The sequence below is a fragment of the Pantherophis guttatus genome, chromosome 16 (assembly GCF_059756535.1).
Source record: "Pantherophis guttatus breed Tessera chromosome 16, ASM5975653v1, whole genome shotgun sequence".
Classification (NCBI taxonomy): Eukaryota; Metazoa; Chordata; class Lepidosauria; order Squamata; family Colubridae; genus Pantherophis; species Pantherophis guttatus.
Window position 1 is genome coordinate 15,639,094 of NC_142078.1, and position 25,262 is coordinate 15,664,355.

At 44.3% G+C, this 25,262-nt stretch overlaps 1 protein-coding gene across 1 annotated transcript in view; it reads left to right on the forward strand.

Moving 5' to 3' along the window:
• Positions 1 to 25,262, forward strand: part of AK8 (adenylate kinase 8) — a 54,675-nt gene that overhangs the window by 1,118 nt on the left and 28,295 nt on the right. The window contains exons 2-8 of the mRNA XM_087879984.1: positions 1,929 to 2,013; positions 8,941 to 8,990; positions 10,416 to 10,529; positions 16,371 to 16,439; positions 21,035 to 21,116; positions 21,564 to 21,635; positions 23,717 to 23,917. Of these exons, the coding sequence (XP_087736110.1) occupies positions 1,929 to 2,013; positions 8,941 to 8,990; positions 10,416 to 10,529; positions 16,371 to 16,439; positions 21,035 to 21,116; positions 21,564 to 21,635; positions 23,717 to 23,917 (673 nt within the window). The remainder of the gene's footprint in view (positions 1 to 1,928; positions 2,014 to 8,940; positions 8,991 to 10,415; positions 10,530 to 16,370; positions 16,440 to 21,034; positions 21,117 to 21,563; positions 21,636 to 23,716; positions 23,918 to 25,262) is intronic.

Here is a 25,262-nt window from a genome sequence, read left to right on the forward strand (position 1 = left end):
TATTATTATTATTATTTATTATTATTATTTATTATTATTATTATTTATTATTATTATTATTATTATTATTATTATTATTATTATTATTATTGGTTAATCTTTAGTGAGATTCACAGCCTTTGAGGCTGGTTAATAGCTCAGCAGCTCGAATCCTAACCAAGGACCTAGGAATTATTATTATTATTATTATTATTATTATTATTATTATTATTATTATTATTATTATTATTATTATTATTGCAGGGTTGCTGCAGTTTAAAACTTTAAATCGGAACCCTGCAAAAGCCACGCCTTTTGTAAAGGCTGGAGAATGCTTTTTTAAAAAATTATTATTATTTTACTCCAATTGGTTTTATTGAAAATGGGTGGCCCACCTGTCTCAATCCTAAAAGGAAGAGGGTAACAATAATAGTAGAGGTCATAATAATAATAATAATAGTAGAGGTCATCTAGTCCAACCCACTGCTCACACAGAAAACCTATACTAGGGATTCGAACCACCGCCGACCTTTCTGATTGACAAGCTCAGCGCTTTAGCCACTGAGCCACCTAGGGAGCCGCCAAGGGTGCACAAAACATGGTTGCAAACTGCTTTAGGTGCGGTTAAGAAGTTTTGTTCCTAGCTAGAAATTTGTTTCTGGATCTGTTTTATTTATTTTTTTTTATTTTTTTTAATCCTGCCGTTATTATTTTTAATTATAAAGAACAGGAAGGAATATGAGGTAGACTTGATACTTTTGAGTTAATTATAATTCAAGTACCAAATCTACCTGATATTCCTTCCTGCTCTTATTTTCCGTACAACAACAACCCTGTGAGGTGGGCTGAATTGAGAGAAAGCCACACAGGCTCAAATTCACCCAACCGGCTTTCTTGCCCAAGGTGGGATTGGAACCCAGGATCTCCAGGTGATTGGCCCAATGTCGCCAACCAGCTTTCATGCCTAAATTGGGACTAGAACTAGAATCACAACACTGAGTAAACGGCACAAGTTACATCCCAGTACAATAATCGTGGGTTCTTCTATTGACTGATAGAAGTCCAATAAAAAAAAAAAAACCTACTGTGTTTCCCCGAAAATAAGACCCCGTCTTATATTTTTTGGAACCCTGAAATAAGTGCTTGGCCTTATTGCCATGTGCTCAAAAGTCCAATTGGGCTTATTATCAGGGGACGTCTTATTTTGGGGGAAACAGGGTAATTGCAAGATAGTTTTTCAAAATGTTTACAACCCTTGGAAGCAATGTTGGCGTGAGAAAGTTACATTTTAAAGAGTGAATTAAAAACATCACAAACTTCTGTTTTTGTTGCAGCTTTTTGTTACTGTTGTTAGATACAATCCTTTCCGATTGCAGATCTAATGCCCTGGGCTCCTGAATTATTTTTTATTGTTAGCTGTCTTGGTGTAATATAAACCAGGAAGTTTCCCCCCTCCGTAAGTCACTAACGTGAACAGAACTGCCTGAAAGAAAGCAAGATAGGGTAGTGTAAACATTTAATTTATTAAATAGTCAAGCATTTATTTCCCAAATGGCATTGTACCTGTTTCTAAAAAACGGGCTCATAAATGCACCCACTTTTCACTGGAGGGTTTGCCTACCGTTTCCCCCAAAAAATAAGACCAGGTTTTACATTAATTTTTGCTCCAAAAGATACATTATTTTCCAGTTAGGTCTTATTTTGGGGGGAATACGGTACTAAATGCATCCATGTGGTTGACAATCTTAACTGGGGCTTATTTTGGGGGTTGGGCTTATATTACGAGCATCCTGAAAAATCATGCTAGGGCTTATTTTCCGGTTGGGTCCTATTTTCAGGGAAACAGGGTAGTTAATTCTGTCTTTGCAAACCTTTGGAACGGTGAAAATGTTTTGAACAGGGACCAGAAATGGCTTCCTTGTGACTTAGTCCCATTGATTCATTTCTAGGATTTGCTGGGAAATTTGCTAATCCACCGACCGGAGAACCCCCTGGACTTCTTGATAAGGCAGTTAAAATTCAGCAACTGTGACGGTGAGTAAGAAAGGTTGATGGTTACGACGCGGCTGCCTGTATGTGAAGTCATTTGCTGAAATTTGGAGCGGTTTTCCCAAACTGGCGTGAACGATTCCATCTTTCAGAATTGATCATGTTGCCTGGGGATTCTGGAGGTTGTCTCGTTGCCAAATATCTGTTAAGACTCCAGATTGGGAAGGGAGGTTTAGAAGAGTTCACACAGTTCAAACTTTAAAATGTGTGGACTACAACTCGCAGAATTCCCCAGCCAGCACACTTCAAGATGCTTGGACTTCAACTCCCAAAATTCCCCAGCTGGTATAGTTATTTTAGAACACCCTTCTTCAATAAGTGAAGATTCGACTCCGTCCACATCAAATAAAAATCAAGAGCCGATAAGCAAGGAAGAATAGCGGAAGATGAATTTCTGGAAGTCTGATTTAATAGCATTTTCTTTTTCTTGATCTTGTTTTGGAAGAAGGAGGGTAACCCTCCCCTTCCCTTTATTAAAGTCATCAGCAAAGCTATGAATTTTCATGATTTCTGCTCGCAAGTCAGTTTTCATCCCAGAGAAGATTTCAAGCAGAGATGTGAAAGCAAAAAGAAAAAAAAAATTTAAAAAGAAAAAAAAGTATATTCCTGTCATGAAGTCAAAAATGATTTTAATTAGTCATAAATTCTAAAGCGAAGCGAAGTGTAAGAAAAGGGAGATATTCCCTCCCAATTCTTCACAAAAGCAGCAATAATTTAGATCTAAATTCGTGGACCAAGGATAAAGTCGCTGAAGATTTAAAACCAGAGAGGTTTTTACCTCATTGGGAAAGTGAGGTACTTTTCTTACTTTTGAACTTTTTGGCTTTATACAGACTAATCACCATGGGTGAAAGACATGTAACCTTTTTCCCTTCTGTGAATTTTTGCTTGTTTGAAAAAATTAAGTTTGTATTTGTGAAAGGGGGGGGAAATACTATTTCCTCAGACCCTGTATGATTAATTCATGGTATTGGCTTAAAATGCAGTGCGATCCTTGCAAGATAGTGACTTTAAAAAGGATTGGTACATTTTGTGGAAAGCTTCATACCGATTAATTAATTTTTATTAAGTTGCATTGGTGTCTTCTTCTGACCGCCCAATGCTTAGAGATGACTTGATTCACACAACAACTTTGTTTAACTACAATTAGCTGGAATCTGCAACGAGGTTCCTGCAATGGATCCAAATGGATCTCATTCTGCCTTTTCTCAAAAGACCCATGAACGTCTGGCTCTTAGACCCCCCCCCTCACTTTATTGCTCTCGCCATATTTTCTCTGTTTTTTTAATTGACTTTATTGTCATTTCTTTGAGGGTTGTGAGCTGCCTCAGAGTCCCTCACTTCCACTCCACACTTCCAGTGGATCTCTCTGTAACATACCCAAGCCAGAAGCTGTTGGCACAATCTAAAAGCAAAATTCTTCTGTTAGACTGAATAATAATAATAACAACAGCAACCCGTATCAATCATTAGCACCAGTCAACAGTATTTGTGATACATTTTAAAATGTTCAGTTAACTGAGTTTCATGTTTAATGAATAAAAGAGATAATAAAAAACCCCAGGATTGCATTTAGCTTGCCTTGTTTCATACAGAACACTATTCCAGTTTTTAAAAAAACCTTAGATTGCTGGAAAATCCAATAACACAGTACAACAATTCAGAATTGCAATGGTTTCGTTTAAAAAATTGCCAGAGTTTTTGGCTTGCTCATAATGTTATGCCAAGATTTGGTCAAACCTAGACTTTATCCTGATTTACAGCTTACCCAAAAGCCAAACTCTGAAAGTGGGTGAAAGTCCTTTCCCACTAGTTCCCATAACAGTTTTCTTTTCAGAGATATCAAAAATATTACACATTTTGACATGCCTGAAACCAGCATCTCCTTCTACTGACTTCTTAACATCCAGAAAACCCAGATCTTAATCTCTCTGAAACAATTCACAGCATTCAGGAGAAGCTCAATTCTACTTCCCACGGATCGGTTGGATGGTGAAATTTTATTATTAAATTCGTACAGCTGCCCATTTCACTGCTGCTACACTGGGCTGCTTACAGAAAAAATAACCTTTAAAACGACAAGCGATAAAACCTACTAAAGCAGTTTTTGGGACTGTATCCGCTCTCTTATCAATCAGGAACCTTTGTCGAAGTGTCTTTCCAACATATTTTAAATCCAAATCTTTTGAAAAATAAGATATTTTAGCAAATTAATTTTTCCCTCTTTGCCACGATCCAGGATGAGTCAGGATGCTTCGGGGCCCTTAAAAGCAGTGGGTCAGCCTCTATTTTAAATCTTTATTAAGTTTGGGCTGTTTTGAATTAATTGCAATTTTTATTACAAGTATTTTTCTCTGGAAGCACATCCGTTCTTTTCCCCTGGACGAATTCACTTTTCGTTCCTCTCCAAAATCCATGACATATGTTTAGGGACCGTGGAAGATTTTTTTTAAAAAAAAAAACCAGCGTGCAAATGTGTAAATCAATGCATTTGCTACATCTGCTAGCTGTTCCTAAGCCGAAGGAAAAGCAGATTTAGTACAAACCGAACGTTTATAGTTGCCCTGGGCAATATTAAAGCATGATACGGTGTGTATAATGATACATTTCGTTTTTTTTATCAAACGTTTGTCCAAGAAAGCAGTGTATTAAAGCTTCAGTACCTCGGGGTTTTAGTCTGAATTTTAAATCACGCTTCCATCCTTAAACCTCAAAAGGAACCGAAGCTAGAAAGCTTCTTTTTAATTCCCCCCCCCCCCCAGTTTGCTTTGAAGCGGGTGGAAGAAGTTGATTAGCGTTGGCACCAAAGCACATTTCCGATGACTCTGTTTATAAATAATTCCTCATTACCAGGCTGAAGTTTCAAGGTGTTAAAATTCTAAGGGGAAAAAAAAAAAAGAAACAGAAGAAGAAAAGAAAAGAGAAAAGAAAAAAAAGAGGAAAAAAAGAAGCGGAATGTTTTAATCAGAGTCGGAAAAAAATTAGGGGATGAAACAGTTTAATGGTATTCTTTTTTTCCGACCCTTCCAGTTGCACTTTTCAAAACCAATAAGCCAAGAAAGAACATTGCCTTAAATCTCCCAAGTCAAGAGAGAAGCTTTGTTAAAATGAATTTGTAATCTCGATTTAAAAGTTGTCCTTGCCCAGTTTTGTGTTAAAAATTCTTGCAAAGCTTTGTGGGGAATAAAATTGCTCAGCACCGTTTTTCTTCTTCCTTAGCTACCTTTCAAGATCAGACAGGGTCTATTCTATTCTTAGAATTTCTATTTAAATCGATTATTTTAGTAGATTATTTTAGATTTTAGTGTATTATTTTTGCTATTATTTGATCGTGTGTTGTGCTTCGTTATTGTTTTAGATTTTAGTTTATTACTCGAGTTTATCTTGCTTTTTATTATATGTTTTAGCTTATTGTATTATATATTTTAGTTTATTTTAGTTTATTTTTTATTGCTTTTAGTTTATTGTATTATATATTTTAGTTTATTTTTCATTGCTTTGATGCTTCAGTTTATTGTATCATATGTTTTAGTTTATTTTTCATTGCTTTGAATTTCCAGTTTCTTATCTGAGTTTATCTTACTATTAATTGTATATTTTAGTCAATTTTATTATATATTGTAGTTATATTTTATTGTTTCAGATATTAATTTATTTTGGGGGTTTATTTTGCTTTTTGTCATGGGTTTTTATTTATTTTCATTAATTTTCCATTGGTTTAGATTTTAGTCTGTTGTTTGAATTTTTTATTTTTATTATATTTTAAAGTTTATTTTAGTATTTCATTTATTTTGGTCTATTGTCTTCTATTTTATTTTAATATATTTGTTTATTTAGTTTTATTTATTTTATCTTAGTTTATTATTTTCTATTTTAGTTTATTGTTTTACTTCATTCTTTTTTTTTCTTCAAATAAATAAATAAATAAATAAATTAGGCCATTACATTACATTTCGCCTCTTGACTGATCCCGAGAAAACCTTCTTAAAGGAGCCCTAGAAACGAAAACAGTAAGGCCATTGAGAAAAAAAAAATCCTTAATTTTTAAAAAATATATAGTATCAAAATGTCAGCGAACACGTCGAAGTATTCGTCAGTTGGTTTTAAAAGCCGTCTGGATGAGCTACAGGCAGCCCTTCGGTTCAAATTGCCCCCTCCAGCCACATTAGGACTTAACTTTGGATTCGACAACACGAGAAACACCATAGACCCAAATTCTCACAATCACATAACACCCAATTCCCTTGGTTTGAACCCAGCCCTGCATCAGGGAGAAAAAATGGTTTCCCTGCCCTCCCCCCTCCCCAACAGACCCCCTAAATTTGCTCTCTTTAAATGCCATTCCTGATTCCCCACCTTAGTTCACATTTCTCCCCCTCCCCTAAAACCTGGTTAGATTCCATTCCTTCATTTCTGACATCTTCCTGTTAATCCTGGCCTGAATTCTCAGGCTTCCTGCCCTATTTTAATCCCTCAAATTAGCAACGATACTCCAGAGAGGAGATTGGGAAGGTTCGTTTAGGAAGGAAACGTTAAATTCACACAGGCCTTGAAGGACCTAATAATAATAACAATAACGATGATGATGATGATGGATAGAAAAGGATAGATGCTCCACACGCTTTTAATTGTGCTCTGAAAGGAGAGGTGTGCTCCCCTTCCCACAAACACACAAAGGGAAACAAGATCAGGGAGAATTGGAGATGAATGTTCTGAGCGAGGGCAGAAAAGAACTGAAGAAGACGACGCTCGTCTCTAGTGGCCGAGCGGAAAGGCTTGGCTGCCCGCGCCAGAAGAACCTGGAAAATGTTCAAGGGAACTTCGGCTTCTAAGCTCACCCTGGGAGGAAGCTAGTCGCAACCACAAGACGTGAGAGGAAAAACAAAATTGCTTCCCGCTGAGCCCCCCCCCCCAAATTTTTTCTTTCTTTCTTTCTTTCTGGGCTGTCTAGTTGCAGGATAAGGAAGGACGCAGAATAACAGAATTGGAAGGGACTCCCTCTGACCAAGGCAGGAGTCGTCATATCGTTTCAGACGAAAGGTTGTCCAAAATTCTTGAAAAGCTATAGATGATGATGATGATGACGACAAAGGAGAAAAAGATAGATAGATAGATAGATAGATAGATAGATAGATAGATAGATAGATAGATAGATAGATAAACAGATTAACCGAGTTGGAAGGGACCTTGTAGGTCATCTAGTCCAACCCCCCGCCCAAGCAGGAGACCCTACCCCATTTCTGACAGATGGCAGTCCAGTTTCTTGAAAGAACTTCCAATGGTGAAGCTCCCACAACTTCTGAAGGCAACTTTTGTTCCGTGGGTTGATTGTTCTCACTGTCAGAAAGTTTCTCCTTATTTCTAGGTTGAATCTTTCCTTGATCAGTTTCCATTCGTTATTCGCTTGTCTGGCTTTGGAAAATAGCTTGACCCACCCCTCCTCTCCGTGGCAGCCCGTCAAATATTGGAAGACTGCTATCCTGTCTCCCCTGGTCCTTCTTCAGTAGACTAAGCCATGCTTGGTTTGAAGGCAAACCATTCCACTGATTAATTATTCTCATTGTCAGAAAATTTCTCCTTAGTTCTAGTTGGGTCTATCTTTGATGAGCTTCCATCCCTTACTTCTTGTCCTGTCCTCAAGTGTTTTGGAGAATAGGTTGACTCCCTCTTCTCTGGGGCAGCCCCTCAAATAGTGGAAGGCTGCAGTCATGCCTCTCCTAGTCCTTCTCTTCGATAGGCTAGGCATGGCTAGGCTCCCTCAGCTGTCCGTCATGCGATTTAGCCCCCAGATCTTTGTTGATCTCTTCTCTGCAGAGTTGGGGGTTGGACTAGATGACCTACAAGGTCCCTTCCAACTCTGCTAACCTGTTAATCAAGATGCTTTGTGTGAAGAACAGGTCCCGAGAGCCACAACCTTCCCTCGACCAACACATGTGTTGAGTTCCCCGTAAGAGTCTTGTGTGCACGTAGACATTGTGATCGGCCAGTTGTTCAAGGCCAAGCATGGGTGTGCCATCCTGGCTTATTGAGGCTTGTTCGATAGACCAGAGTGAAGTAAACCAGGGCCCAGCAAGAGTAGGTTGGGACTCTTGCTTCCCAACGCACAATCTACACGTCGAAGGACAAAGTTTTGGCTTATTATTTGAAGACCAAAATGGCTTCCTGCGCCAACTCAGGAAGCTCAAACTGCCCAAGGAGCTGCCGATCCAGTTCTACAGAGGAATTATGGAGTCTGTCATCTGCACCTCCATAACTGTCTGGTTTGGTTCTGCACCCCAACAAGACAGACACAGGCTTAAACGGAGAATTAGAACTGCAGAAAAAACCATGGCTACCCACCTGCCTTCCATGGAGGACCTCTCTACTGCACCAGTCAAAAAGAGGGCTGTGAAAATATCTACAGACCCCTCACATCCTAGACATAAACTGTTTCAACTCCTACCCTCAAAACGACGCTATAGAGCACTGCACACCAGAACAACTAGACACAAGGACAGGTTTTCCCCCTAAACGCCATCACTCTGCTCAACAAATAATTCCCTCAACACTGTCAAACTATTCACTAAGGCTGCACTACTATTAATCTTCTCAGCGTTCCCATCACCCATCTCCTCCCACTTATGACTGTATGACTATAACCTTGTTGCTGGTATCCTTAAGATTTATATTGACTGTTTCCTAGTATGATTTGATTGCTTATTTGTACCCTATGACTATCAGTAAGTGTTGTACTTTATGATTCTTGACGAATGTATCTTTTCTTTTATGTACACTGAGAGTGTATGCACCAAGACAAATTCCTTGCGTCCAATCAGCTCCCATGACATGCAGTAATTAGAAACTGACCAAGCTATGGAAGAATCAAGAATCTTGACATTTAAAAAAAAAATAAATCATATATTTAATCCACAGCTCCAAGGATCTTTTTACTTGGCCCTCCAGCCTCTGGGAAAACTACTATCGTGAGTATATCCCCCTCCTTCTTTTCCTTTTCCTCTTCCTCCTCTGTCCATATCTCCTCTTCACCTTCTCCTCTTCCTTCTCCTTTTTTTCTTCCTTCTCTTCACCACTCCTTCTTCAACACCACTTCCCCCCTCCTTCTCTATATAATTCCTTCTCCTTCACATAATTCCCTCTTCTTTGCCATATAATTCTTCTCCTCCTTCCATGGTCACTACACAAATGGTTGTAAGTCCAAGACTGTTACTACTATCATCTCCTCCTCCTCCTCCTCCTCCTCCTCCTCCTCCTCCTCCTCCTCCTCCTCCTCCTCCTCCTTCTTCTTCTTCCTTCTTCTCCTTCTTCTTCTCGTCCTCGTCCTCCTCTTTCTCATTTTCCTCCTCCTCCTTCTCCTCCTCCTCCTCCTCTTTCTCCTTTTCCTCCTTCTCCTTCTCCTCCTTCTCCTCTTTCTCCTTTTCCTCCTTCTCCTTCTCCTCCTCCTCCTCTTTCTCCTTTTCCTCCTTCTCCTTCTCTTCCTCCTCCTCCTTCCTCCTCCATCCTCCATCCTCCTTCACTAGGTTGCCTAGGAAAAAGTCCCCATACCTAGCGACCCATAGTCACCCCTCCAAAAAACCCCACTCCTCTCCCATAGCTCCTTTCCATCATGTTTGGAGATAGCAAAACATCCTCTTTCAATTGGGAGAAGACCATCTAACTAACAACCAGTTAAAAAGCAGCAGAAGGGGCTTTTGCTTTAAGCCAAGTGTAAGTTCAGACCTTCTCTCACAGGGCTGTGTTAAGATTTGCAATTCCATCAGCTCTCTTTTGAGGATCTCTTCAGACCTTTGGTAATTAATGACCGATTTATTTATCAATAGCTCTCGGCCAAAAGGGGAAACTGCTTACGGCGACACCATCCCATTGTAACACCGGAAAAGGCCCTTGACGTTGAACTCTCTTTCCATTGCACCTCACTTATCGATTTTTATTTATCTATTTACCAAAACCGCATCAAATTCAATCCACATTTAAAGCAGCCCAGGTTAAATAGGTAACAGCCTTGGCTTGAAACCTCCAGAAAAAAAGAAAAAAACCTTCCGCTGCTTTTGAACAGACATGGGGGAGGACATTTTTTTTCCCGGGCACCGTAATTGTCACTGTCCCAAATTCCCATCGTGTCAAATTTCTCCTTTCTCTCTTTTTTTTAACCAGCCGTTCCCGTGCATCATTTTGACTTTTTCTTCTGAGCACCATGGGGGTCTTTTCCCTGCTAGCTCCCCTTTCCGAGCGGCCCCCTAACCAATAAAAAACTCATAGACGACGCAGAGTTTTGGTTTTTTTTCTTAAAAAAAAAAAATCTTCAAATATTCGTGGCAAAGACACATTTCTTCCTGCCCACAACCTCTTCCTCTCCTGTTCGCTTTCTCCCACCTTGTATCTCCCTGCAGGCGATGTGGCTGAGTAAACAATTGATAATCCCCCGGATCTCCCGAGAGACTTTGCTAACCAATGACTGGTCAGCCCTCTCCAGTGAAGTGCGAGAGCGTCTGAAGAGAAAGGAGGTATGTTTCTGGAAAGTAACAAGGCCATCTTGGCGTGCGAGGGGGAAAATAAATTGCGGCGTTTGCCGGGGTTTTTCGGCAGGGCGTGCGACGAGGGGTCCAATTATCACCGTTCGTTTGCATCAAAAGGACAGCTCCCGTACACCCTTCGTAGTCGGGGAATAAGAGGCTCGTGGTGTCAGTTTTCTCAGGTAGACCAGACAGGAAACACGACCAGATAAACTAATTCTATTTCATTCCAAGGCTACGTTCAACAGAATCTTGCAAGTCTGAAAATACAAATCTCGCCCACCTTTCTCTTTTACAGCCCAGGAAACTAGGGAGAGTTTCTTCTCAGTCTCTCGGCCCCCATCCATTATGCAGTCTCTTGAGGCACCAAGCTGGAAAGCAGGAGATTGTGAGATTCAAGTCCCGCCTTAGCCATGAAATCCAACTGGGTGATCTTGGGCCAGTCACCAGGAGATGGAGAGTTCTAGTCCTGCAATTAGACATGAAAGCTGGCTCGGTAATTTTGGGCCCATCCCCAGGAGACAGTGAGTTCTAGTCCCGCTTTAGGCATGAAAGACAATTGGGTGACTTTGGGGCCAATCCCCAGGAGACAGTGAGTTCTAGTCCCGCTTTAGGCATGAAAGATAACTGGGTGACTTTGGGGCCAATCACCAAGTGACAGTGAGTTCTAGTCCCGCTTTGCATGAAAGACAACTGGGTGATTTTGGGGCCAATCACCAGGTGACAGTGAGTTCTAGTCCTGCCTTTGTCATGAAAGCTGGTTCGGTAACACTGGGCCAATCCCCAGGAGACAGTGAGTTCTAGTCCCGTTTTAGGCATGAAAGACAACTGGGTGACTTTGGGGCCAATCACCAGGTGACAGTGAGTTCTAGTCCTGCCTTTGTCATGAAAGCTGGTTCGGTAACACTGGGCCAATCCCCAGGAGACAGTGAGTTCTAGTCCCGTTTTAGGCATGAAAGATAACTGGGTGACTTTGGGGCCAATCACCAGGTGACAGTGAGTTCTAGTCCTGCCTTTGGCATGAAAGCTGGTTCGGTAACTTTGGGCCAATCCCCAGGAGATTGTGAGTTTTAGTCCCGCTTTAGGTATGAAAGAAAACTGGGTGACTTTGGGCTATTCACCAGGTGACAGTGAGTTCTAGTCCCGCCTTAGGAATGAAAACCAGCTGTGTGATTTTGAGCCAATCACCAGAAGACAGTGAGTTCTAGTCTCACCTTTGGAATGAAAGCTGGTTGGATGACTTTGAGCCAATCACCAGGAGACTGGGAATTCTAGTCCCGCCTTTGGCATGAAAGCTGGTTGGGTGACTTTGCCCAACCAACCTTACAGGGTTGTTGTTACGGAGAAAATAGGAGGAAGGTTCATTGGATATGTGGGTTGCCTTATTTGTAAAAAAAAATAATAATAAAACGAAAACTTATTTTTGGCTTCCTGAGTATGCAGTTTTCTGGCTCCTTCCGTCATCGATCGCCCCAACCAATCTAATCAATCTAAATGGATCTCGAAGAAAGCAACGCAGAGCCTTTCTTATTCCTGGAGGCCAAAGACGGATTTTTGTTCCATTCACAATAAAACCTCAATTGACTTGGAGGATACACACACACACACACACACACACACACAAATGTGTGTTTGTGAGCAGGGAAAGGGAAAAAAAAATCCCCTTTGGCTTAATTACTCTCATTATTTGCATATTTCAGGCTAATCAGCCGGCGCTTTCAAGGATACCCTATAGAGTTTCCTTGATTATTACAGGGTAGGACATGAAAGGCATGAAGACCTGGCAAAAATCAGACATGGCAGGGTGGAGAACGGCTAATGAAATTGACACGGCCCGCTTTAAGGCCTCTCTCTCTCTCTCTGGCTCAGCTGGCATTCTGTGAAGAGCTCTTTCCCCCCGCAACTCAACTCGAGGCCCTTCAAAGGAACCGGAGTCGAAAATCCCAGAAAAACCCAACTTTCAAACCATATGGCGAGCGAGAGAACACAGTCTCTCTCCCCCCCCCCGTGTGCTGTCCGAGGTGCTGAACTTCTCCTTCGGTTGAGAAAGACGGCGGAGAAGTATTAGGGAAGGAGATTGTGTTTATTGAATGGATGGATGAGATTTTTTTTTTTATCCCTTGGTAAGTAACTCGAGGAGGTGAACGTAGACAATCTTGCTTCTCCCTCCTGTTTTGCCCACCACCACAACAACAGCCCTGTGAGGTAGATTGCGCCGTAAGAGAGGGAGTGGCCTAAAGTCAACCAATGGCCTTTTTTATGACTAAGTGGGACTAGGATTCCCAGTCTCCTGGTGATTGGCCCAAAGTCACCCCAATGGCTTTTAAGACTTAAGGTGGGACTAGAACTCCCCAGTCTCCTGGTGATTGGCCCAAAGTCACCCCAATGGCTTTTAAGATTTAAGGTGGGACTAGAACTCCCCAGTCTCCTGGTGATTGGCCCAAAGTCACCCCACTGGCTTTTAAGACTTAAGGCGGGACTAGAACTCCCCATTCTCCTGGTGATTGGCCCAAAGTCACCCCAATGGCTTTTAAGATTTAAGGTGGGACTAGAACTCTCCAATCTCCTGGTGATTGGCCCAAAGTTACCCCAATGGCTTTTAAGATTTAAGGTGGGACTAGAACTCTCCAATCTCCTGGTGATTGGCCCAAAGTCACCCCACTGGCTTTTAAGATTTAAGGTGGGACTAGAACTCCCCAGTCTCCTGGTGATTGGCCCAAAGTCACCCCACTGGCTTTTAAGATTTAAGGTGGGACTAGAACTCTCCAATCTCCTGGTGATTGGCCCAAAGTTACCCCAATGGCTTTTAAGATTTAAGGTGGGACTAGAACTCCCCAGTCTCCTGGTGATTGGCCCAAAGTCACCCCACTGGCTTTTAAGACTTAAGGCGGGACTAGAACTCCCCAGTCTCCTGGTGATTGGCCCAAAGGCAGCCAGCTGACTTTCATGCCTGAGGTGTGAGGAGAACTCACCATCTGATTGGCCCAAAGTCACCAGCCAGCTTTCATGCTTGAGGCAGGATTAGAACTCGCCCTCTCTTCATTTCTAGCCTGATGTCATAACCACTAGGCCAAATGGACTCTTAATGTGGGTCTCCTTCTCTCTATTTGGAGTGACGTGCCCATAACCAGGCCAGGCCAGTGATCAATGTTTATAGAAAGTAGCTCTAACCTTGATTGTTTTCTTGAGGGCACTTCAGGACCCAAGTAGGTAACACCAGCAGGGCTAGTGAGGGTGATTTGCTTTCTGTAGCTCTGAGCTTGATTGTTTTTTGCAGACGTTTCATTACCCAGCTTGGTAACATCATCAGTCCCCTGATCTAGAAACATTCTCTTTTCATTCTGTCCCAGATCCTTTCAGACCCATGAAAGATTTGCCTGAAATATTCGCCTGCCCAGTTTAGGCAGGGAAGACCACCTCCCCCTGCTGAAGACAGCTAGCCAGAGGCTGGGAACTGACTCCCCCCCTCCCCATGTTGAACAAGCAGCTCCGTCCAGCTGTCCCTCCTTCTGTCGTCGTCCCCACCCAATCGTCGTCCCCTGCTTGGTTGCTCCTTCTCATCCTGTCCATGCAAGCCGGTCCAGCAAGCAAGCCGAGGAGAGGATGAGAATCCCCCATCGTTGAGCCGAAGGAGTTGAGAAGGAATGGGGAGGAGGAGGAGGAGGAGGAGGAATGGGGGGGCCTTAAATTGGATTCCACCACCCTTTGCTGGGCAGACCCCAAGATCTCTTGAAATGACACATCAAAGCAGGCCGAGCGAGGCTGGCGGTTTCCGAGAGCAGCATGAGGCACCTTTGTAAAGTGACAGGCTCAAAGCTGCCAAGGAATGTCTCCAGCCGCGAGAGGCTGCGGGAAGCTTTTGACGCGCCCGCCCGGCGAGACTCTCAGACTTCCAAGAAACCGCGGAGTTGTTTCTCTTTCCCGTCTTCAGCTCTCGGGTGCCTTAACGTGCCTGCTTTGGAGCAGGCTTTGAGTCACCGGGGACTTAGAGAAAGGCCTAATTGGGTCATTTAGTCCACCCTTCACCTATCTTCCACGGTATCTGTTCTCCGGTACCCCATCCTGGACAGCTTACATCCCGGCTCCTTTGAAGAAAAGCCGTTTCTTCTTGTCGGGGGAAGAGCGGGGAAAAGTTTCTAAGAATTATTAAAAGACGCCGATCCGCCAACTTCTAGCTTTGTTTGCCAGCTGCTCCTCTGGAAGGAGCAGGGTTGACTTCCAGGTGGTTTTAGGGGCGGACTGTGGGGGTCATTGGTGCTATCTGATCTGGGTGGTTTCCTTGCAGAGGAAGGAACCCCTTCCTTCCTTTCGTTACCCAACTAGGTAAAGTCATCAGTGTTAGAAGGGGGAGGGATTTGTGGAGTGGAGGAGAAGAGCAACAGGAGGAAGAGGAGAAGAGAAGAAGGACGACAACTGCGGGGTCTCTGAGCTTGATGGTTTTCTTGCAGACATTTCATTACCCAGCTAGGTAACAAAATCAGTGCTAGAAGGGAGAGAGGTGTGTGTAGTGGAAGAGAAGGAGAAGGGGACAGAAGAGCAGGAGGAGGAGGAGGAAGAGGAGAAGAGGAGGAAGAAGAGAAGGGAAGGAGGAGGAGGTCTCTGAGCTGGTGTGGTGTGTTTTTTTTTTCCTCTTGCAGACATTTCATTACCCAGCTAGGTTACATCAGCAGGAATTTCCTGTAGCTACCACATAAACCCCACTATAAACACTCTGGCTCTGTTTATGTTCTAATAGAAGAGAATATTTGTAGCTCAGGGGTCAAACTCTTTGGGCTGTAAAGACACCCTTCCTTTCCGATTTCACGGTAAAAGGGCTTGGAGATTTATTTTGTTAAAAAAGCGAGAAGCCGTAGGAAATGTTTAAAAGGAGGGGAGGGGAAAAAAATAAGAAAGGGGTTGAAAGAAATCAGGAATAATGGATTAAGGCCGAGGCTGCTGAGACGCCGCCTTTGTGGCTAAGTAAAGCAGTTGGAGACGGCCGTGAGCTCATAGTTTAGCACAGCTCCAAGGAAACCTGGATGTGTATTTTACCCAACTGATAGAGAAGCTTTCTCTGCCGATAGCCTTAGGCTGGTCAGCCGAATCCTACAGTTGCCTGCTGGAGATGCTTTAATGTAGATGGGTCTCTTCGGATGAAAACGGATGAAACTCTGGAGCACAGCCTATGTATCGTGCCGAAGCTGGATCACACAAAAACTAGACTAACAATCGAAGAGAATATTTGTAGCTCGGGGTTCAACTTAGCACCATCATCAGTGCTAAGAGGGAAGTGGGGTTTGCCGGGAGTAGGAGTAGGAGGATTATCGGAGTTCTTGGCGCTCTCTGACTTTGGTTGTTTTCTTGCAGGGCATTTTATCACCCAGTTAGATAGCGTCATCAGTGCTAGAAAGGAAGGTGGGGTTTGGAAGGAGGAGGAAGATTGTGGGGTCCTTGGTACTCTCTGGGCTTGGTTCTTTTCTTACAGACGTTTCATGATCCAACTAGATAATGTCATCAGCGCTAGAAGGGAGTGTGGTTTGTGGAGAGGAGGGGAGGGGAGGGGGAGGAGGAGGAGGAGGGAGAGAAGAGGAGGTCTGTGGGTTCCCAGGTGCTCTCTGAACTTGGTTATTTTCTTACAGACATTTCATCACCCAACTTGGTAACCTCATCAGTGCTAGAAAGAGTGGTGTTTGCTCTTGTTTTATATTCTGGGGATGGGGGGGGGGGCTTGCCCTGTCTGTATTAACAGTTCTCGCTGGTTGCTTGATTGGGATGTTTCTCGATGACATTGAATCCGGGTCTAATTCTCTTTAACTCACCTGTCCCTTCTCTTTCTTTACCAAATGATTTTAGAACATCTCTGAAAGTCTGTGGGCCCAGCTGGTTGAGGAGCGCTTGAAGCTTGATGACTGCCTCTGCAGCGTACGTATGACCGCGAGCTTGCAAAGAGGGGACCTGAGATTTGAACTAGGGGAGACACGAAAGCAGTGTATTCCAATATCTCAGGGGCTGCCCCAAAGAAGAGGGGGGCAAGCTATTCTCCAAAGCACCTGAAGGCAGGACAAGGAGCGATGGGTGGAAAGTAACCAAGGAGAGAAGCAACCTGGAACTAAGGAAGAATTTCCTGACCGTCAGAACAATTAATAGCTTGCCTCTAGAAACTGTGGATGCTCCATCACTGGAGGTCTTCAAGAAGAGTTTGGACAGTCATTCGTCCAGAAGGATGCTTGACTAGAAGACCTCCAAGGTCCCTTCCAACCAGGGGTGAAATCTAAAATTTGTTACTACCGGGTCTGTGGGCGTGGCTTGGTGGGAGTGGGGGTAATGTGACTGGGTGGGCGTGCCCAATTTTTCTTTTTTTACTTTTAAAAGCATTTTTTCTACAACCTCTTCGGGCGAAGAGGTTGTAAAAAAAAAAAAATGCTTTCAAAAGGCTCTGACGATCCCAGCTGTGTTGCCTGATCGGCAGAGGCTTTTTTTTTTCCTTTTTCTTTTAAATGCCTCTGACCATCAGGCAACTCAGCTTGGATCGTCGGAGGCATTTAAAAGAAAAAAAGGGTTGTTTTTTTTTTCTTTTAAAAGCCTTTGACGATCCCGGCTGAGCCACGCGATCATCATTATTTACTTACCTTTTAAACTGTTTTTTAAATTTTGTATGCTCTGTTTTATCTCGGCTGTTCACCGCCCTGAGTCCTGCTGGAGATGGGCGGTATACAAATCAAATAAAATAAAAAATAAAAGGCTTTTTAAAAAAAACTTTTAAAAGCATTTTTTCGGCCGAAGAGGTTGTAGAAAAAATGCTTTTAAAAGTAACAAAAAAAAAAAAGCCTCTGATGATTGTGCGGCTCAGCTGGGCATGGTGGGAGGGGGTGCAGGGATGTTTGCTACCGGTTCTCTGAACCACCTGCCTCCATCGCTACCGGATCGGGCGATCCGGTCCGAACCGGGAACATTTCACCCCTGCTTCCGACCCTCTCAATTATTCTATGTGCTTAAAACAAAATCACTTCCAAGCTCAATCCTGTCACACCGAGGTGATATATTAGCAACACCGAAGTGAGGTCCAGAACAACCCTGAAAATCGAGGTGGGCTAACAAATCTATTCTGGATCTATTCTGCAAGGGAAAAGAATCACCACAGATCCCGAGATTCAGTGTCCACAATGACCGGCAAGCCGCCCCCCCACCCCTCCGCGTTCAATTCCAACCCAAGGGGGAAAGCCAAGTTGCTTAAAAGCGGGAAGGAAATCTTGGTTTCCCTACAACCTCCAGCCAGATTTACGGCAACTGCGGCTTATGGAAGACAGCTCGGTGTATAATATTACCGCCCGGAAGAAAAATGTCCAAAGATTGTGTGAACTGGGCCTGCAGGCTATATTGTTTCCTTTCGCTTTTTTCTCTTTTTATTTCTCCTCCCGGTGTCATTCAGCCGGCCTTAATTGCCCGGCTTTCTGTCCCACCACCTCTTGCCCGTTGTTGTTGGCTTTCGTGCGCCGTTGTTGTGACACTCTGGGGTTTTAACGCTGTCGCTTGGAAGCTCCTACGAGCCCTTTTGTATTGATCGATGGGGCTCTCAGGACCCTGGACGGCTGGTTCCCCCTAATGCAAATGCCGCTAGAATCGCGAGCGATACACAACGGTGTGTGTAGTGTGTCTGGCAGCACAAGGGCCACGGGCATTAAGTCCTGCGGCTGGCAGCTCGCGGGGCCAAAGGTTTCGGCAACTTTGCGGCGTTACAGTTCTTCCTTCTCCGCGGCTCAGCAAAATAAATCGATAGGCGCCAAGAAAAAGCTTGGTTTTGAACTAGACCAAGGAGCTAAAATGGCAGGCAAAGGCAGGATATATCGTACAGATAGTCCTCGACTTACAACGGTTTGTTTAGTGGCGCTTCGGAGTTACAGCGGCACTGAAAAAAGTGACTTACAGTATGACCCAGTTGGCAGCACCCCACCCCGCAGTCCCGCGATCAAAATTCAGACAATTCGCGATCGATTCATGCTTACGACGGTCACAGTGTCCCGGGCAGGGGGGAGGGTGTCACATGATTCCCCTTTTGCGACCTTCTTAGAAGCCAAGTCGATGGGGGGTTGGGGGGGGAAGAAGCTGGATTCACTTAACGACCCTCTTGCTAACTTCACCGCTGCGGGAATTCCCTTAACCACAAGAGCAAGAAAGGTTGTAGAACGGGGCGAAGGAAGGTCGTAGAACAGGGCGAAGAAAGGTCATAGAACAGAGCGAAACTCACTTAACAAACGTCTCGCTCAGCCGCAGAAATGCTTGCGGTCGTAAGTCGAGGACTACCTGTAGAAGGGGCTCCTGCCCCACTGCTCCCTCCCGATGGAAATCTTGGGCATCTGAAGATGCTACGAATGTCTCCTTAATGGCGAGCCACGGGGGAGCCATGATATATAACTCAGGTTGGCTCCTTCCCCATCCTGCTGTTCCCTTTCTCTTGCCCCCCTCCCCGTCCCTTCCTCTCCTCCTCCTCCTCCTCCTCTCCTTCCTCCCCCTCCCCTCTCCAACATCTGTTGGAAGTGGTCCCTCCTGTGATACCATTTCTGCTCGCAGCTGTTTCAGACCTCCAGCTCTGCGCCAGGCGGGCAGGCAGCCAGCGGTGGGGGGGGGGGGCAGGCGGGCGAGGAGTGCCCTGAGCATACAGCCCTTTTGATGTGGGATAAAACAGAAGCCGGCCGCTGGGAGTGGGGAGGGTGAGGGGTGGGTGGAGGTTCGGCCGAGGGAGCCCAGCGGAATATCAATAAACCTGCGCCAAGCCGAGCGAGCGGGGCACCTTGGCGGTGGACGTTTGACTGAAGTGTCAAGCCGGTGGATAATGTAGTCTAATTAGGGATAGGCCGGGCTCTCGGCACGGAGGAACCTTGGCGGGGTGGGAGAGGGAGAGAGTGACCCATATATCCGTTCTAGAGGGGCTTATTTATAATGCATTAGCCCTGCACTTTGAAATAGGCTTAATTATAGACAAGTTGTTTGTCAAGCTACCTTCTATTCCCTCCACGCCGTCCTTCCTTCCTTCCTTCCTTCCTTCCTTCCTTCCTTCCTTCCTTCCTTCCTTCTTTCCTTCCTTCCCTTCCTTCCTTCCTTCCTTCCTTCCTTCCTTCCTTCCTTTCCTTCCTTCCCTTCCTCCTTCTTTCCTTTCCTTCCTTCCCTCCCGCCTTTGTTCTAATTGTCTGTCTATCTACTGTATCTATCTATCTATATCTATCTATCTATCTATCTATCTATCTATCTATCTATCTATCTAAATTTAATAGAAATTTAATAAAACTTAAACTTATCTATCTACATCTTATCTGAGTCTACCTACCTAATCTCTTTCTCTCCATCTGTCTGTCTGTCAGTCTGTCTGTCTGTCAGTCACTCTCTCTCTCTCTCTCTCTCTCTCTCTCTCTCTCTCTCTCTCTATCTATCTATCTATCTATCTATCTATCTATCTACATCTTATCTCAGTCTACCTACCTACCCAATCTCTCTCTCTCCATCTGTCTGTCTGTCTGTCTGTCTATCTATCTATCTATCTATCTATCTATCTATCTATCTATCTATCTATCTATCTATTATCAGAGTCTACCTACCTACCTAATCTCTCTCTCTCCATCTGTCTGTCTATCTATCTATCTATCTATCTATCTATCTATCTATCTATCTATCTATCTATCTCTTATCAGAATCTACCTACCTACTTAATCTCTCTCTCTCCATCTGTCTGTCTATCTATCTATCTATCTATCTATCTATCTATCTATCTATCTATCTATCTATCTCTTATCAGAATCTACCTACCTACTTAATCTCTCTCTCTCCATCTGTCTGTCTATCTATCTATCTATCTATCTATCTATCTATCTATCTATCTATCTCTTATCAGAGTCTACCTACCTACCTAATCTCTCTCTCTCCATCTGTCTGTCTGTCTGTCTGTCTATCTATCTATCTATCTATCTATCTATCTATCTATCTATCTATCTATCTCTTATCAGAATCTACCTACCTACCTAATCTCCCTCTCTCCATCTGTCTGTCTGTCTATCTATCTATGTATGTATGTATCTATCTATCCTGTGTCTACCTACCTACCTATCTAAACTCTTGCTCTCATCTACCTACCTACCATCCATCCATCCATCCATCCATCTATTTCATCTCTCTTTCTCTCTCTTCCTCCCTCCCTCCCTACTTAATCTATATCATCTGTCTATTTCTCTGCCTGCCTGCCTGCCTGACCAGACCTTTGAGAGTGGTGGGGCTTCTCCTCTTGTCGACCAGCTAGCCTTCTGTTCTGGCGGAGAGAACCCCTGAGGGTCTCAAAGAATCTCCTGCTGAGACCGAAGCCTCTTCCCAGACTCATCCACTGGGTCAGTGCTTGGCTTCCACCTGTGGGACGTTAATGAGAACCCAGACTTGTCTCCTCTGAAAGCAGGAAGCCCTCCCTGCTCCCCTGTCGTGTTTCGCGCCCATGCTCTTTAGCGCGAGAGATTAATTTTGCCTGTCTTATCCTCCAGGGCTGGATTCTCGAAGGCTTCCCTGACAGCCGAGAACTTGCCAAGTGCTTACAAGTGCGGGGTATCATTCCTAGACATGTCGGTACGGACTTCGCCTTCTCAAATTCTCTTTGAACGCTTCCTAGTTCATAGCCAATAACTTTGAACCCTGGCTGCTGTACATGTGCTGCGATTTACAGGTAGTCCTCGGCTTATGACCGCAGTTTTGAGCCCAAAAAGTTTCTGTTCAGAGGTTAACGTTCCTCTGCTGTCTCTCTGCTGTCTGACTCTGGGGGCTCCGGAGTCCGTGCATCACTCCCAGATGGCCCTGGCCCCATCTCTGCCTCCGACGCAGAGCCCTCCTCCGGGCCTTCCCCAGACTCCAGGACTGGCCCATGTTCCTCCCCAGCCTCATCGCTGTCCGACTCCTCTGCCAGCTCCGCAGGCTGCTGGCGGACCACAACGGGGGTAAAAAAAAACAAAAAACGACAACATCCCAATTTTCAGCCCTGCATTGGTAACGATTTCCTCAAATTATTTTTTTTCCCAGTGGTGCTGTACGCTCCCGACATCGTGCTGATTGAGCGGAATTTGGGAAAGAGAGTGGACGAAATCACCGGAGGTACATCTCTCGAGGGTCGGGGATTTTCACTGTCGACGGTCGTCGCGGTTCTGCAAAAACCGGAAATCCACGACGGCCAATGAAAAACTTTGGGGCCCAAGTTTCACTGTCTGATCTTGAAAATTATCCTGGTCCTCTCAGAAGTTTGGAGAACAGATTTTGTCAATCTCCCCCTTTCTCATACCGTCACGCAGCCCTGCCCTCCCGACGGTTCTGGTGAGGTGGCTGAGATCTGGGTTTTGGGTTTGTTTTTGCTAGACTTCAAAATCCACAGTTGGGTGGTATTTTTATAACAGGAAAATAAGAGTTGGAAGGGACCTCGGAGGTCTTCTAGTCCATCCCCTGCCTCAAGCAGGAGACCTTATATCATTCTGGACAAATACCAAGATTAACCGAACAGTAAAAGAAAGGGAGCAAACATCTGAGTTTACAGAATAACAGAGTTGGTGGAAGGGACCTCGGAGGTCTTCTAGTCCAACCCCCTGCTCAAGCAGGAAACCCAATACCCGTGATGGCGAACCTATGGCACGCATGCCAGAAGTAGCACACAGAACCCTCTCTGTGGGCACACGCACAGCTGCTTTTCTGCTTTCCGGGTGCTGGAGAGCCAGAAAACGGCCAAAAATCAGGCCATTTTTCGGCCTGTTTTCCGGCTGTTTTCAAGATAATTTTTGGCCTGGAAAACAGTCTGAAAATGGCTGGGAAAAGGCCTGAAAATGGCCCCCAAAACAGCCAAAAAACAGGCATGTGCACGCCGGCCAGATGGTCTGAAATTTCCGGTACTCCAGCGTGCGCATATGCACGCACCTGCATGCATATTCCGATTTGGGCACTCGGTGTCGAAAAGGTTTGCCATCCCTTCCAGACAAATGGTTGACCAATCTCTTCTTAAATGCCTCCAGTGATGGAACTCTCCCAACTTTGGGAGCTAAATCTTTTCCCCTGATTAATTGTTAATTTCTCCTTAGTTCTAGGCTGCTTCTCTCTTTGATTAGTTTCCACCCGTTGCTTCTCGTCCTGCCCTCAGGTGCTTTGGAGAATAGCTTGGCTCCCTCTTATTTGGGGCAGCCCCTGAGATATTGGAAGACTGCTATCATGTCATCCCTACTCATTCTTCTCATGCATCCATCTTTCATCCCTTCTCATTCTGAACCTCTCTGAAGCAGAATTGGCTGCCTAATGCCCTCCAGATATTATCCGTTAAAGCTTGTAGAGTCTGCAATGATTAGATCCGCGGACTGGAGAAGATTAATAGTAGTGCAGACTTAGTCAAACTATTCACTAAGTCTGCACTACTATTATTTATTCATTCATTCATTCATTCATTCATTCATTCATTTATTTATTGGTTCGATTTATATGCCGCCCTTCTCCGGAGACTCAGGGTGGCTTACAATGCATTAAGCAATAGCCTTCATACTTTTGTATATACCTGCTTAGTAGGGCTTCCCCCCCCCCCAAGCGGTGTTCTTTTTTTATATACAAAGTCAGCTTATTGCCCCCACAATCCGGGTCCTCATTTTACCTACCTCGAAAGGATGGAAGGCTGAGTCAACCTTGAGCCTGGTGAGATTTGAACTTGCAGTAATTGCAGGCAGCTGGCAGCTAAGTGCTACTTTAACAGCAGTTTAGTCCGCTGCGCCACCAAGGCTCTTTTTTTAATCTTTAATCTTAATCTTCTCATCGTTCCCACCACCCATCTCCTTCCACTTATGACTGTATGACTGTAATTTTGTTGCTTGTATCATTTGTACCCTACGACTATCATTAAGTGTTGTACTTTATGATTCTTGTTGAACGTATCTTTTCTTTTATGTACACTGAGAGCGTATGCACCAAGACAAATTCCTTGTGTGTCCAATCACACTTGGCCGATAAAAAATTCTATTCTATTCTATCATCCAGAACACTGAGAGATAACCATGGTAGAGGGACGAGTAGAGAGACAGATCCCCGTTGTTATGCTGTATCTCAGATGCTCCATGAAACTCCTCTTCCAAATGTTCTCCAAGAATAAGATGGTTAAATATTGTTTCAAGCTTTTTAAGTCAAACCTGACTCACGTATGGTCTTTATCCCAGAGGTGTATCATACGACTTTTGATTGGCCCACCGACGACAGCATCCGTTGGCGTTTGAAGGCACCTAAAGGCATATCTGAAAAGGAGACCTCTCAGAGGCTGCTGGGATATCACCGGAACTTCCCAGGAATAGTCCAGTCCTTTGGGAAATCCATCAAGTTAATCAATGCCGATCAACCCTGTGCAGATGCCTTCTGGCAAGGTAGGAACAGGGTTGGACGCACCCAGGGAGTGAGCTTCAAAATTTTTTAGCAAGGGGTTCTCTGCTCAGTTGCTGTGTGGGCGTGGCCATGGTGGGCGTGGCCTAGTTGGCCTCTTGCACCACGGCAGGGTGGGGGGGCATTTTTGACCTCCCCAGGCTCCGGAGGCTTTTCTCGAGCCTCCAGGAGGGCGAAAACGGCCTCCCCAGGCTCTGGAACCAGTAGGACCATTTTTCACCCTCCCCGAGCATCCGTGGACGCCCTGCACTTACCTGCATCCAAAACAGGCTGCGTGGGGACTCCTAGGAGGGGAGGGGTGGGGTGGGCGGGGCCAGCCAGGAGTGGGATTTGGGGGTTCAAATCCCACTCCTGGGATTTGCAATTTCACCACCAGTTTTTGGCTTTGAGCACGGCTCGTTTCCTTTTGCTTCGGCTCTTCAATAAGAAAACGGGAGAAATCGTTTGCTGTAAAGTCAGCCTTTTTTTTTTTTTTTAAAAAGTAATCGCTACATTCTCAGCCGTCGGGCGCTGATGGCCTCTTTACACAACTTCACTCTCGTGTTTATGCGTTTCGGAAAAAAAAGGCCTCTCGCCGATTTCAAGGCCTCTCTCTCTCTATTTTTTTTTAAGTTAAACAAGCCAGCCGAAGTTTATATTTGGAGTTTACAAATTAATTACCTCTAAATTACTTAATTAAATTTAAAAGTTCACATCATCGTTCATAAACAATTCATGCCTCAGATTGCAAATGCAGGCGCGCGGCCTGAATATTAATTATCGTTAATTAATAATGCAGTGAGAGAAATTGAAAATTGGAATGATAAAAAATAAACAAACCTCCCTCCCTCTTTCTTTCTTCCTTTTTTTTTTCTCTCTCCAGCGGAGGCATCTAAATTCTTTCTTTCTTTCTTTCCTTTTTTTTTTTTTTAAAGAATAATTAGAAGTGGAGTCTAGGGGATCATTACTCCTAATTAACTTGGTTATTTACTGCAAATTAAGCGTCATTTGTAAGCAGGCTGGTTAGCCCGATATCTTTGTATCTTGGATATGCCGGTTTGGGGAAGAAGAGACATAAGCTGGGTCTGTTGTAGCTGATGTTTACTTGGGGTTCAACTTGTGCTCTTAAACTAGGAGCAACTAGGGTTTGGAGTATCTGTAAATTTGAAAACTTCAGCAAGTTTCCTTCAGCAGTAAGGGATGCAGTGCCTGGCTAGGTGGCTCAAGTGGTTAAGATGCTGAGCTTGTCGATTGGAAAGGTCGGCAGTTCGGCGGTTCAAATCCCTAGTACAGGTCTCCTGCCTGAGCAGGGGGTTGGACTAGATCCCTTCCAACTCTGTTACTGTTATA